The sequence below is a fragment of the Arthroderma uncinatum genome, assembly GCF_011692745.1.
Source record: "Arthroderma uncinatum strain CBS 119779 chromosome Unknown scaffold1, whole genome shotgun sequence".
NCBI classification, from domain to species: domain Eukaryota; kingdom Fungi; phylum Ascomycota; class Eurotiomycetes; order Onygenales; family Arthrodermataceae; genus Arthroderma; species Arthroderma uncinatum.
Window position 1 is genome coordinate 5,746,606 of NW_022983863.1, and position 13,062 is coordinate 5,759,667.

General features: G+C 50.7%; 1 protein-coding gene across 1 annotated transcript; it reads left to right on the forward strand.

Moving 5' to 3' along the window:
• Window positions 1-1,492: 1,492 nt before the first annotated feature.
• On the forward strand, window positions 1,493-4,179 carry GIQ15_01717 (uncharacterized protein; the record flags this gene model as incomplete). Its single annotated transcript, XM_033549134.1, has 5 exons — window positions 1,493-1,508; window positions 1,563-2,878; window positions 2,926-3,228; window positions 3,316-3,703; window positions 3,887-4,179. 5 exons carry the CDS (start codon window positions 1,493-1,495, stop codon window positions 4,177-4,179), a joined length of 2,316 nt encoding a protein of 771 aa, XP_033410085.1.
• Between the last annotated feature and the right edge of the window lie 8,883 nt (window positions 4,180-13,062).

A 13,062-nucleotide genomic window follows, 5' to 3' on the forward strand; every position in this document is an offset into this window, starting at 1 on the left:
TTGGCCGATGTGGCCGCCCATCAGACGCCGCCATTCAACCTTGGACGACATCTCGATGCCAGATTACATTGCGTCCAGCTCCTCGAGCAGCCGTGTAATCTCCAATACGACAGGCGTTAACTTTTCTCGTAATAGGGAACCTGCACGAATGGCCGCAATGGACGACGAGCAGTACAACCAACTGATCGAGGCCATGAGCCCCAGGAAGGCCGCAGGAGGTACCAGTCCTCCTACGAACACTCCGACGGCGGCTCCACCATCCATTACAGTGCAAGCAGAGACACATGATGTACCAGCGGCCTCCACTACCAAGACCCGGCCCAGTGCTCTCAAGGAACTTGCCCGGCCTGGAGACGACACCAAACCAACATCTGGTACCAGCCTCAGGTCTAGAAACTCGCTCAATGAAGCACCCCCACAACCCCAGACGGTCCTTCTTAGTCCAAGTCCTAATATTAGGAGCCGAAAGGAAGGAAGCCTTAGTGTCTATGAAGACGACAAAGAAAATAGTAGTGGCGATGCCTCCCCGGCCCACAGTTCGGGTCGAAAGGCATCTCTGACCGTAGAGGCCGCGGTGACCTCGACGGAAAGCAAGAGGAAAAGGTCCGTAAGCTCAACTCATTCACGAGGAGCAACAGAGGCCGGATCCCCTTCCTCGTCGAGGAAGGTATCTCGTCGTAAACGTGATGAGCAGCTGCAGGCAGAGTTTGACGATTTCCTGTCCGCAACAGCTAAGACTGACGCCCTTCTTTCGGAAGCCGAGCTGGAGTAGGCTGTTTCATGATCAAGGACACCGGAGCTAATGACATCGGACAGCGTTATGGTTCGCGTTATGAATTACCAGTTACTATTACGGGAGCATTTTCATTTTGTACGCGCATTGTTAGTGTTTTTATATATATAGCTTATGTAAGCAGGGAGAATGGCGTTTTGCTTCTTCCAACGTCAACGTCAACATCAGCATAGATAAATACACTGAATGATGGATTACATGGTTACGACGTTCTAGCCAGTGTCATTATTCTAATGTGATCACAGAGTACTTGGGAATGCGGTTGCTGTTATATCTCACGATATCATAAACTCTTCAAGTATTGTCCACGAGCAGACTATCCACTTGAACATCCAATATCAGACACTGGAATGCGTGATAGAGGTATCATGGTGTCATTCATTCCATTTCTCTCCTCTCTTTTCATCTCTGATGAACTCGAGGAAAGATGGCGTTGTCACTCGGCTGGAGGAACATACCGGTGCAGGCTATATCAACCCGACAGGTTGAACTACTTCTACCCATATCAATCTTCCAAATATTTAGTCGGAATATCCCTTCTCGTCCTTGCTAGTACAATATTTATTTGTACTAGCTTGATGAGCTTGATGTTGCGGTTCTGCTGTCCTGGCAACCTGTCCTCGTCTCCCCTTCCTTCTCAACATCCAATGCCCAACGCGTCTCTCTTTCTTCCATACCAAGACACCACCTAACTCAGCCATGGTATCCAAAACTGGTACAGGCGATAGTGTCAGTGAATGTATGAGCATAAGTGACACTGATAGTACAGGTGAAACCGCCAGTGAAGATAACATCACCCCGTTAGCTCCGCGTCCTACGCGTGAAGATACCCGACCAGAAAACGTTCCTCCCCGGCCGGAACCCATGAGGCCGATACGACCACTTTCAAGATATACAATAACCCCCAAGGATTTCAAAGATCTAATTGAAGATCTCATCTGTTCCCGCCGTAACCCGATGACGGTTAAAACTTCTGCTCCGCCCGCAGCGGATTCAGTCATGGCATCGGCGCCGGCTCCAGCAGCCGTAGCAAATAACGCGTCTACAGTGGCTGCTAAACCAGCATCTGAGACTACAGGCTTTCCTAGTTTGACCATGTCAGCTCCGTTGCCTACGAAAGTTCTTCCGAGCATCGAGGCTATGGAGGCGAACGTGGTCAAGCGAAGTGAATCGAACGCGTCTTCGGATGGTGATGTATCTAGTATCACTCCTCCTGATACAGCTCGTACTGCACCTACTCCGTTCTCAGCTACTATATCGTCTGGCTTGTCGAAACCTGCGTGTACTACCGCGCCTCCATCCGCTCCATCTACTGCAGCCCCCTTATCCACCCATCCTGGCGCGATCGCGTTCGAGTACATTAGGAAGCACGCATTACCTACCTCGCAGCAGCCAGAATTGCCGTCGACGCCAACGACCAGCCAGGCGCCACAGATGGTGTTTGGGCAGTCAACAATGCCATGTGGCCCCGCGGCACCATCAACTACCAAATGCAGTTTTGCTTCTCCAGCAGACTCGTCTTCCCCTTCATACTCGCACCGACCTACTGTAACAAACCCTCAGTTATCCCAGCCTGGTTTTACTGGTGTAGCAGCAACTCCCTCGCCTGGCCAAGGCGCAATGGTCCCTCGAGGTTTCCCTTCATTTGCAAATTCCGTGCCTATCCAGACGGGAGAAATGACTTATGATCTTCAAGGGATTTCAGCACCTGCCAGCTACGGCCAACTCTCTGATCCGGCCAGTAACGCGATTTCACCTCAAATTAAAGTCTTAGGGGATATAGATATTTCCAACCTGAAGCCTGGCGATGCTGTGTTTTACTTCGGTGTGATCTGTGTTCAAGAACATCTTGCTCCGTCTCTTGAATTTTGTGAATATTTTGATAATACGTGGGTGGCCAAGCTTAAATTTACAGGACACGAAATTTCGATAATGCAAGGTTACAATACCAAGGCAGCTGCTGCGGCAAATGCGTGTGGTGGCGGTTTGGAAATACTGAAGGAGGCAATGCCACTTTGGGCCCTTCCCAATACCCCTGGATTAGGGGTTCAATCCAATATGCTGCGTTGGGATGTTCTTTGGAATGTAAGTCTCGCATTATCCAACCCAATATCAACCGACTTAGCTAACAGTACAATTTCTTGCTTATAGTATACACCGAGCAACAAGGGATTGATCATCCTGTTTATACACAATATTCAAACTTCGATGGATATCGCTATGAAGTCGAAGTGGCTGGACATACATTTTTTGGTATCGAGAAGCAATACCCGACTATCGAGGAGGCCAGAATTGGCTGTGCGCATCAGGCCTTACACTTTCTAATCCTCTCAGGGGGAGATTTTATGGATAGTGCCAATCCAGGTTCGGGTTTTTTACTGAAGCCAGAAACGCCCACACCTATGAGCACAGGTTTAGTAACTAAACAGGGTCAGGTAAGATACTCTTATTGTTATCTTTTTTTCTATCCCCGTATATATATACGTATATACATTTAACGTGCATGCTAACGTCAGTTCTAGTCAAAATTCCCATTTGTGCCAGCTGGAGGCAATGTTACCCCATCGGAACGACGTAGGAGAAATCAGAAGTTTTACAATGCAGCACTTCAGCGTCAGTCTAAAGTTGACAGCGGATCTAAACTACAGCAACTACCTAAAGCCAGATGTGTACCTCTGCCAGCCGCACGCACTACACGAGCGAATACTGTCAAGCTCAAGGCCGCGCCGAGCACTCAAGATTGTATACCTCCAGCTAAACCTGCAACCCCTGCGTTCTTTGACCCTTCTCTAGGAAGTCACGAATCTCCAGCCAATTTTGATATCCCCGATGCCGCAGAATTTTCACGCGCCATTTTTTACAAGTGTCGCATAAAGAACACTGACCCCAAACCTGAGCTCTGTACTGCTAGTGAGTTCAGGTCGAAGCTTGCCGCTTGTCAGGATACGAGTCGTCAAATAAATAGTACGTGTCTGCTCTGCTGCCCAACTCTCTTCTTCTCCCAAGTCCACGGCAAAGCAGTCTACATCTCCCCTTTCTCCTATCAAACATACGGATTGCTAACTATAGTTCAATATTATCCTTTATATTTAGGCATCTGCGATCGTCTATCTATCAGACCGCCTATTTTACGTTCAAAGGCCGTCAACATGGGACAGAAACCGGTGATCCACGAGATCGACGCGTATTTTTACCTTGACGTCGGCCTTAAGGAATTCAAGGGCATCGGCTTTGCAAGTAGTGAGAATAGACAGCAAGCAGACGCACTCTGTCGGCGCAACACCGTTGCCTTTCTCATGGAAGTGATGATGGGGGTGAACAGGTTAAAGGGCGGTAACTGGATTGAGGATGCAGCTATGCAAGATAAGACTGGATTTTATCTCTGATGACCTGGACGTTGAAACGACTCTTTTGAGCCTTCATAGTTCTCCAGATTAAAAGCTACTTTCCCTTATGCCTTCATCGGTGAATGTGTGGGCTTTCTTTTTTTTTTTTTTTTTGCTGTTGCTGTTTCATTTTACTCGCTTTCCCCAGCTCCACACTTGGTTAAGTTGTGATATGTTCGAGGGGTGGGTGGTACAATGTAACGGGAGATGTGGATTGATTTGATTGGCATGGATGGATTGCATACGGGGGAGCTCAATGGGTGTTGCCCTGCTCGCTTTTCATACCTTCAGATATCAGGAATATGATAATACCTCTAAAAACGATATCCAGCTTTGCAATAAATGACTACGGAGTAACAAATCAGAGTTGAATAGAGTTAAGTCAAAGAGTAGTTGATCATTTAATTTGCGCTCTCAGATCGTACAAACGTACGCACACAATCAACTTGGTGTAAACAGGGTAAATCGGTTCGAAGGGCGGACGAGAGTTCATATCCCGTTTGATAGAGGAACTCCTTAAGGATACAGGAAAGCTAACAAAAAAAAATGCATACATTTGGGAGTAAAGACGTAGAGCGGAAGACGTTCTTAGACATGACATGAATGACCACGCCGAACCGATTCTCCAGCTTCATCCATTTAGCACCAGCCAGTTTGAAGGATGATAAGGAGGAGAAAATGGAACCGTGTAAAGTAGATAGAGTAGGTAAAATAGATTGAAAGAGAGGTAAGCAATGAAAGGCAATCCAAGAGGCTTAGGCTAGATGCTATCGTATTGGCCTGGTGAGTAGGTATTCCAGGTGTTTTCATCGTTTTAGGTTGAGTTGTATCAGTTGTGCCATATGAAATAGACCTGCCCCGGTAACTAAGAAGACAAGTAGTTGAAATGAAGATGATATAAAGGAGACAACGTAATCAAATTAATGGTTAACGGTAGTAATTGAATGGATTGAATAAAAATAAGAAGTATAATGCAATACAGAACGCATGCATGCAAATGTAACCAACATAGTTGTGATATCCAGACGAATAGACGAATGGACAGTAGGAAAGTTCATTAGATGGAAACGACAATCAAGAGTGGGGTGACAAAGAAAAGGGAGAAAGGATATAAAGTACGCATGTTGTCCAAAGTCTAGTCGAGGTAGGGCAATTATCAAATCAAGGATGCAAGTACAGCCCTCGACGGGGGTAGTAGAGAGGGTGGGAATAACAGACGTGAACCGATAGTAATAATATAGCAGATCTGGGTATGAGTGGGAAACCAGCCAGTAAACAGGGTAAAGGAAAAAAAAGAATTGGAACAAAGCAGCAGGCAAGCTTAAAGCCAGAATGGGTATTTAAGACGAGCAAGCAAGAAAGGTAAAAAGGGAAAATGGTAACGTTGTTTGAGTGTGACAGGAATGAAATCACAAAAGGTAGTCGATGAACCAGGGGTAGAGAAACGGGGTTAGGGAAAGAATTATGAAAAGCTCCTTTTGCGCTTTTGTTTTTAGATAGAAGGACGAAATGGAAAAAAAACAAAAAACAAAACGGAAAGAAAACACCCACCCCTTTTCCACTCTTTTCCTCCCTTTCGTTTCCCCCTCGTCTCATGTTAACGTGCCAGGAAGGAATCTCCAACCGGGCCCTTACTCCACACCAGCATCTCGTTCCAGCCTGTCGCTTTCGTCCTCACACACACAGATAGATGGGTAGGTGGATAGGTAAGTAGGTGGATAGCAGTAAATGAGTTGATAGGTATAGGTATCAAAACAAGAAGCCAAACGAGAGGTATACGTGGCGAACAATGCAAGATATTATTGGCGAAAGACACGACGAGGTGAACGAAGGGAACGAAGAGAGAACCAGATATAGATAAAAAAAATAAGAAATGTAAACAATGGAACATAACGAGACCGAGGCATACACCAATTATCAAAAACAAGAAGAGGTAAAGCAAAGTAAAGAAAAAGCGAGGCAGAGCGGAGGGAAAGGAAAGGACATTAACCAGGAAACAGAAATACGCGAGCACGATGCGACCGGGGGAGACATCATTAGTAGTGAAAGCAACAAGAAGAGGAAGACAACTCATACACCATATCAATGATGACAGGGGTAGGACGGGGGGTAGGAACTACATCCTCTCTCCCATACCAGCCTCGACACCATCAACATACGGCGTTGTAGGATCGAAATTGAACGCTGACTGGTCGTCTGTATTGAGGAAGGTATCGAAGTCGAAGTTTTCGAGGATATCTGGATTGTCTAATGAGCTGAAATCCAGACTGAAGTTTTGGCTCTATTATGAATTGTGTTAGCTGTTTGATCAACTGTATGCCGTATTGAAGGGCACCTACGTCTGCTAAACTCATATCTCCGAATGTTTGTGAAGGGTCTGCCTGGGCCTGTCCCTGTTGCTGTTGTCCACCAGCAGGCGGTTGGCCTTGACCTGGTTGCATGGACAGCATTTGAGGCTGCTGCTGTTGCTGCTGCTGTTGCTGCTGTGCCTGTGGTGGTGGTGGCGGCTGGCCCACCGCTTGGCCCTGTGTGGCGGGCGCAGATGTCGGTTGGGTATTGTTTGTAGGGGCAGTCTTGTTGAACGAATTTGGATGAACGGGGGTGATGGGCGTAGAGGGCGTCGGGGTTGGTGGAGGTTCTGTTTCTGAGGCTGAAGTGGCTGTCGTTGGTGCGTTGGTGGTTGGAACGCGCTTTGCAGGGCGCTGTATATGTTAATATTAAGCAAGGCTGTAAGTATAAGAACGTGAAACATACCTTTCTGTTGTTATCCTTGGTATCCTTCTTCTTCGGTGCAGGTTTCGCGCTTTGCTGGGGTGTGGGAGGTGCAGCACTACCAGGCTGGGGGGACTGGCGTCCGTTATTCGGAGCCGTAGCCGTGGGTGGTGCCAGGGGAGGAGGCATGGCATTTCGCTCCTGTGGTGTTCCCACAGCCTGTCCCGGTTGGCCTGACTGCTGCTGCTGCTGTTGTGGTGGGATCATCTGCTGTGCCTGGGGAGGCTGCGTTTGCCAATTACCACTTGGCATGCGTGCGCCAGCCTGTGCTTGGGCTTGAGCCTGGGCCTGAGCTTGAGCTTGATGGGCTTGAGCTTGTGCCTGAGCTTGTGCTTGTTGCTGACGCGCCATTGCGTCCATAGGTTGTGTCATTTGTGCGCCGGAGTAAGCTGGGTTAGAGCTAGGTGGGCGCATGCCGTTAGGTCCGACAACACCACCGGCTTCCTGCATGTTCTTCATGGTGTTGAAGAAGGTAGGGCCACCCATGTCCTGGGGGATTTGACCGCCAAAGTTCATGGAGGCCGGAGAGCCACGGCCTTGCTGCATTGCATCGCCAACGTTGGGCGAGCTGGGAAGACCGGTTTGTGGCATCTTAGGGGTGCCGCGCTTCATTTGTTCACTGGGGTTAGGCGAAGCTCCCGCGCGGCTGCCCTGTGGGGATGTGCCTGGCGGGAGGCTGCCGTGTATCTGGCTCGGCTGGGGCTGTCCGGCACCTGGCTGACCGGGTCCGCCTTGACCTGGCTGTGGTGGCTGGCCGTCACGGGCCATGCTGTCCTGCTCCTGGCGGGCGATCAAGAGACGTTTCTTGTTCTGCTGCTCGAGCAACATTAGTTGCATCTGATAGTCCTGTAGCGCGTGGTTACCATTCTGTCCTCCGGGGGTCTGCATGCCGCCCTGGCGCATCTGAGCGGCCATCTGGCCGTTGCTGTAGTATTCCTGGGGTATCATTCCCTGGGCGTCGTGCATGGGCTGCATCATGTCTGGTTGGTTAGGCATAACACCCGGGTTGATCAGGCCATTAGCGATGCCCTGGTTGTTCATTGCAGAGCGGGTGTGGTGGATAAGGTTTTGGTTATAGACCTGGATAGATTTCGCTTGGACGGCGGGGTTTTGGGCCTGGAAGGACTGGAGTTGTGCAGCGGTAAGATTTCGTGGGTTGATGCCGTGCTGCATGAGAAGGGAGTTGGCTTGTTGTTGGTTCTGCTGGCCGGGCATGCCTTGTGGTTGGGCGCGGCCGTTGGGGGTCATTTGGGGCCCGTTAACTTGGGGGCCATCGATGCGCTGGCGCTTAGATGGAGATGGGGCGTTTTCAACGGAGGACGGTGATCCAGGGCGATGGCCGTTCATTTCCATGTCGGAATGTTCACGCTGCATTTGGTGGTGCATCATCTGGGCCTGCTGGTTGCGTAGCTGGGCAATTTGTTGTGGGGTCCTACTATAGTTAGCTTGGACTTATATATACATGTTAGAGAGTGAACATACATGTTCTGGGGATTCTGGAGGACAGATTTTTGGAGATTGGCAGGAACCATGTTACCGCGGACTCCACGCATGGCAGCGAACTGGTTAGGCATCATCTGTCCCTGGCGCATGAGCTGGTTTTGCTGCTGGTCCCGTAATCGCAGCATGTTCTTAGAAAAATGACTGTTAGCGTGTCTCATTATCGTAGCGATCAAGGGTCCTACCTGGGTGTGCTGTAGATACTGCATGGCATCGTTACTTCGTGGTTTCTTTCTCTGGGCGGAGAAGACATCCCAGAAAATGTTGAACCAGTCGAACAGGAAACTGGTCTGCTGCGAATCGCCCAAGTTGGGTCTTGGCAAGTCATCTGGAATGCGCGACTTGATATCCTCTTTACCTTCATCCGAGTCGACGCCGTTGACTTCTCCGTCCCTACGGTGTGGTGTGCCCTTGTGCGGCGCAGTGGTGGTGTTGAGGGTGACGCTCTCGTCCTGGACGAGCGCGCGCGCGCAGTCATGGTACCCGCGTTTGAGGAAGTAGTCGTAGATGTAGGTGTTGAGCTGGGTGGCCATGGTATCCTGCATGTTCTGGTTTGGTTCGCTGCGCGGAGCGGAGCCTGATGCGCTATTCATCATGGGGATGCCGCCCATGGGCATACCGCCGCCGGGGACGCCTACGCCCGGCACGCCTACGGGGACGACGTTGCCGGGCATGGCGACGCCCGGGTTCATGGCTTGCATGTTCATCTGGTTCATTGTGGGCGGGAGGAGGTGGAGGTGCTGTCGTCCCAAGACGATCGGACCTGCTCACCGGGTAGCCGTTCAAGTCGCTTTCTATCAAGTCGGGGGAGGGAGTCAAGATCGAGAAAAGACGACAGGACGGACTCCGTCTACAGGGCTAAAGAGGTCTGTTCCGCGGGAGCGTGTCTCATATATGGGATATCCAACAGATAGAGGATGCGTCTGCGAGTGCAGGTTGTGTTGTTTCGCGAACGAACGAGGCCGTTGGCTGTTTGACGGATCTCTTTCCTGGAGCGCGTTAGTTTCGAGTGTTTGACGCAGCAGGACAGGAACAAAACAGACCTCAGCAGCCGCTCTGGCAGCGAACAAGCGGTCCTTGCGAGGGAATTGGATCCTCGCGGCGGCAGTAGCGAGGTGCGAAAAGGGCGGTCGTCGATGGGAGGAAGAGGCCTTCGTCCGTCGGGCGCCAGAGTGGCTCCTGGGCGATCGCTTGGTCGGTCGGCTGGGCTGGGGGGGCGGAGGGCGGAGAGAGGCGAGACGAAGGGACGATTGTCAGGCACGCCACTCCACGATGGTGCGGTGGGCTGTCCAGCGGCGGTTCCGTCGTGCTGTCGAGGGCCGTCTCCGTGTCGTGTTGGATATAAAACTGCGTATCTCAAAGAGCCGTGAAGTTCGTCTCGCTGGAAGTTCGAACTTGCACTTTCGCGGGCGGTGGCTGCTAGGGACCGGCAGAACGCGCAGCGGACGCACTTTTGGTCACGGGATATACGTTTATCCGGGGTCACGTGGACAGCCTAACTCGACCACCATACAAGATACCAATATACAATATACCAATAGACAATATATACCAATAGATAATAAGATACCAATATAAGATCATAGATACCAACATAAGAATACCAAGTGTGATGCCGACATGTCTAGCTAACCGACTCCCAAGTAGAGTATGACACGTAGAAGGAAGAGACGAGAAGAGGAAGGGACGAGAGAAAGGACGAGAGAGAGAGAAAGAAGAAGGACGAGAGAGAGAGAGACTACTCTTCTGGAGGAAGCTCGTCTTCGAGGTAGCGCACGAGGGTGACCCGCATCTCGGTGGTGTCGTTCCCCCGTAGGACGTCGCTGACAAAGTGTGCCTCGACCTGCACTTGCACCTAGACAGCATTAGCAGAGCCTAGCCAGTAAGTCAAGTCGAAAATACCATCTCCAAGGCCCCCCGCAGCACGCCGCAGAGGATGTTCGAATACCACAGCTCGTCCTGCGCCCGCCCGTCGTCCGGCAGCTCCACAAAGTCGGCCAGCGGGTTCTCGTCAAACACCAGCGAGAACTGCTTGCTATCGCTCGTCCAGTTGGTCACCATCGGCGTGATGTTGAGAAATACTTTAAACCCGACCTGTATCCAAATACAATTAGCTAGGCCGTTGTAACTGCCATGGATAGACGCACCTTGGATATAATGTCTGCCGTCTCGCGGAAGTTTGTGCACCGGCCCATCCCCGACCGCGCCAGAAAGTCCTCTATCAGCCGCATGCCCATGTTATAGCCCATCTTGTCGAGCTGTCGGTTGACTTCCAGATAGTCGCTCTCATAGTCCGTGCAGAGCTGGGCGACTACCGTGCCATAGGTGAGCGTCACCAGCTCGGCGTTGACCTTGTCGACCTTTGTTCTACACGGGTTAGACGGGATAGGCTGCTGCAGATCTGACGGCATGCACGTACTTCCATATCCTAGAGAACAGTTAGCAGAGGTTCGAGCAAGCTATTCGTTATGTAGGCGGGGCTATACTCTTCCCCAACCCGAGCTGCCTTGCTCGACATCGCAGCTGTAACTATGTCAATTCGCCCAGACCCGCACGTAGTATCTTCTCTAGCATACAACTCTGCAGCTCTCAGCTCGTGTCTGCAAGCGTACTGTGATCACGGCGTTATTCGAAGCTGTGGTGGTTGAAAGATGACGGGGCATGGGGGGTCAAGCTCGACTTATCTAAGCGCAGCAGCCGCCGAGCCGCGCTTCCAACCTTGGAAAGTCACCGCGTCTAAAAATTATCCACGGCCAAAGTACGTCGCATAAATATCAACAGCAATAGCCTTGATACTAGGCTTCCACTCTAGTTAACAGGACAAATATCACCTTCTTCTTCTTCTTGAATTTCTGGTCATACACACGACACCATGATGTCCGCCGAAAAGAGACCTGCTCACGACTCGTTCGGGACCGTCCAGCTCGTCAAACGTCAACGATCAGATAGCAATCTAAACCAGAGTGCAGTCGCTATATCCAGCGGAACAGGGAAGAATGGAGCTCTTATACAGTCTGTACGTGAATGGTATTTCTTATATACTTGGTTTATTTCTCGTCTAATGCATGCTTAGGTACCGCGAACGAGCGGTCTCGCCGCCCCCATAATGGAGCTCACAGGCCACTCCGGCGAAGTCTTCTCTACTCGATTCGACTCTACGGGTCAGAATATAGCCTCTGCTGGCATGGATCGGTCTATATGTACGTTCTCCTAGGAGTAAAGCTAAGCTAGGTCCTAACAATTGGTTGGCGTAGTACTATGGCAAACATACGGAAACTGCGAAAACTATGGCATCCTGACCGGCCACAAAGGCGCGGTCCTTGACCTCCAGTGGTCCCGCGACTCACAGACTCTCTTCTCTGCCTCTGCAGACATGACTCTCGCCAGCTGGGACCTGGCATCCGGCACGCGCATACGGCGATACATTGACCACACGGAAATCATCAATTGTCTAGACATCAGCCGACGGGGCCAGGAATTACTGATTAGTGGTAGCGATGATGGAAGCATAGGTATATGGGATCCTCGTCAAAAGACAGCCATCGATTATCTGGAATCTTCCTCCGCCATGCCCGTGACGGCCGTTGCCCTCTCCGAGGCCGGAAACGAGATATACGCCGGTGGTATCGAAAACGATATACACGTCTGGGACATCCGGAAGCGCGCCATCACATATTCCATGATCGGACACACGGACACCATCTCCTCCTTACAAATCTCACCGGACTCTCAGACGCTGCTGTCCAACTCTCACGACTCGACGGCGCGGACTTGGGATATCCGTCCCTTTGCGCCTGCGGATCGCCACATCCGGACCTTTGACGGTGCTCCAACGGGCCTCGAGAAGAATTTGATCCGCGCCAGCTGGGATGCAAAGGGTGAGAAGATCGCTGCGGGCAGTGGAGATAGGAGCGTTGTCGTGTGGGATGTTAAGACGGGGAAGCTTCTGTATAAGCTGCCAGGGCACAAGGGGACGGTTAATGATGTGCGGTTTACGCCGGCCGACGAGCCGATCAGTAAGTTATATATCATATTGAAGATGATTATAAGGGGCTTCTGCTAACTCTGTGGTAATAGTTGTGTCTGGTTCGTCTGATCGAACGGTTATGCTAGGGGAGCTGGGGAAATGAGCTATCCACGTTATCACGATTTACATACATTACTGAATAATCCATCTCACCCTTTCATCTCACCCTTTCACCTGTATCACGGTATACGCTACTTGACTTGCCCGTTGACTGGCCTGGCTGACACTCACTACAATAACAACAATAATCACTCCACTGGCAGCTTGTCCATGGGTTACAGATTTCCAGCGTAGCATCCCCTGGAATTGTACTACAAACACAAGCAGCATGGAATGGCGTGAGACGCGGCCAAGAAGACAGGATTAACAGCACCGCTTAGCCTTTATCCTGCTATATATCCTCCCCATCGTAAGTTATGTATCTTGATCTCGGGATATTCTCATGCTTGCTTTTTGCTGTGATGTGCCAAGGTCGCGGCCAACCCGAAACCTAGCGCCGTCTCATCCTCGCCCACCACCACGTCCTCGCGCGCTTCATCATTTCCCTCGCATCGCAGCCTCAATGGCCAGCAGAAGCCCATAGC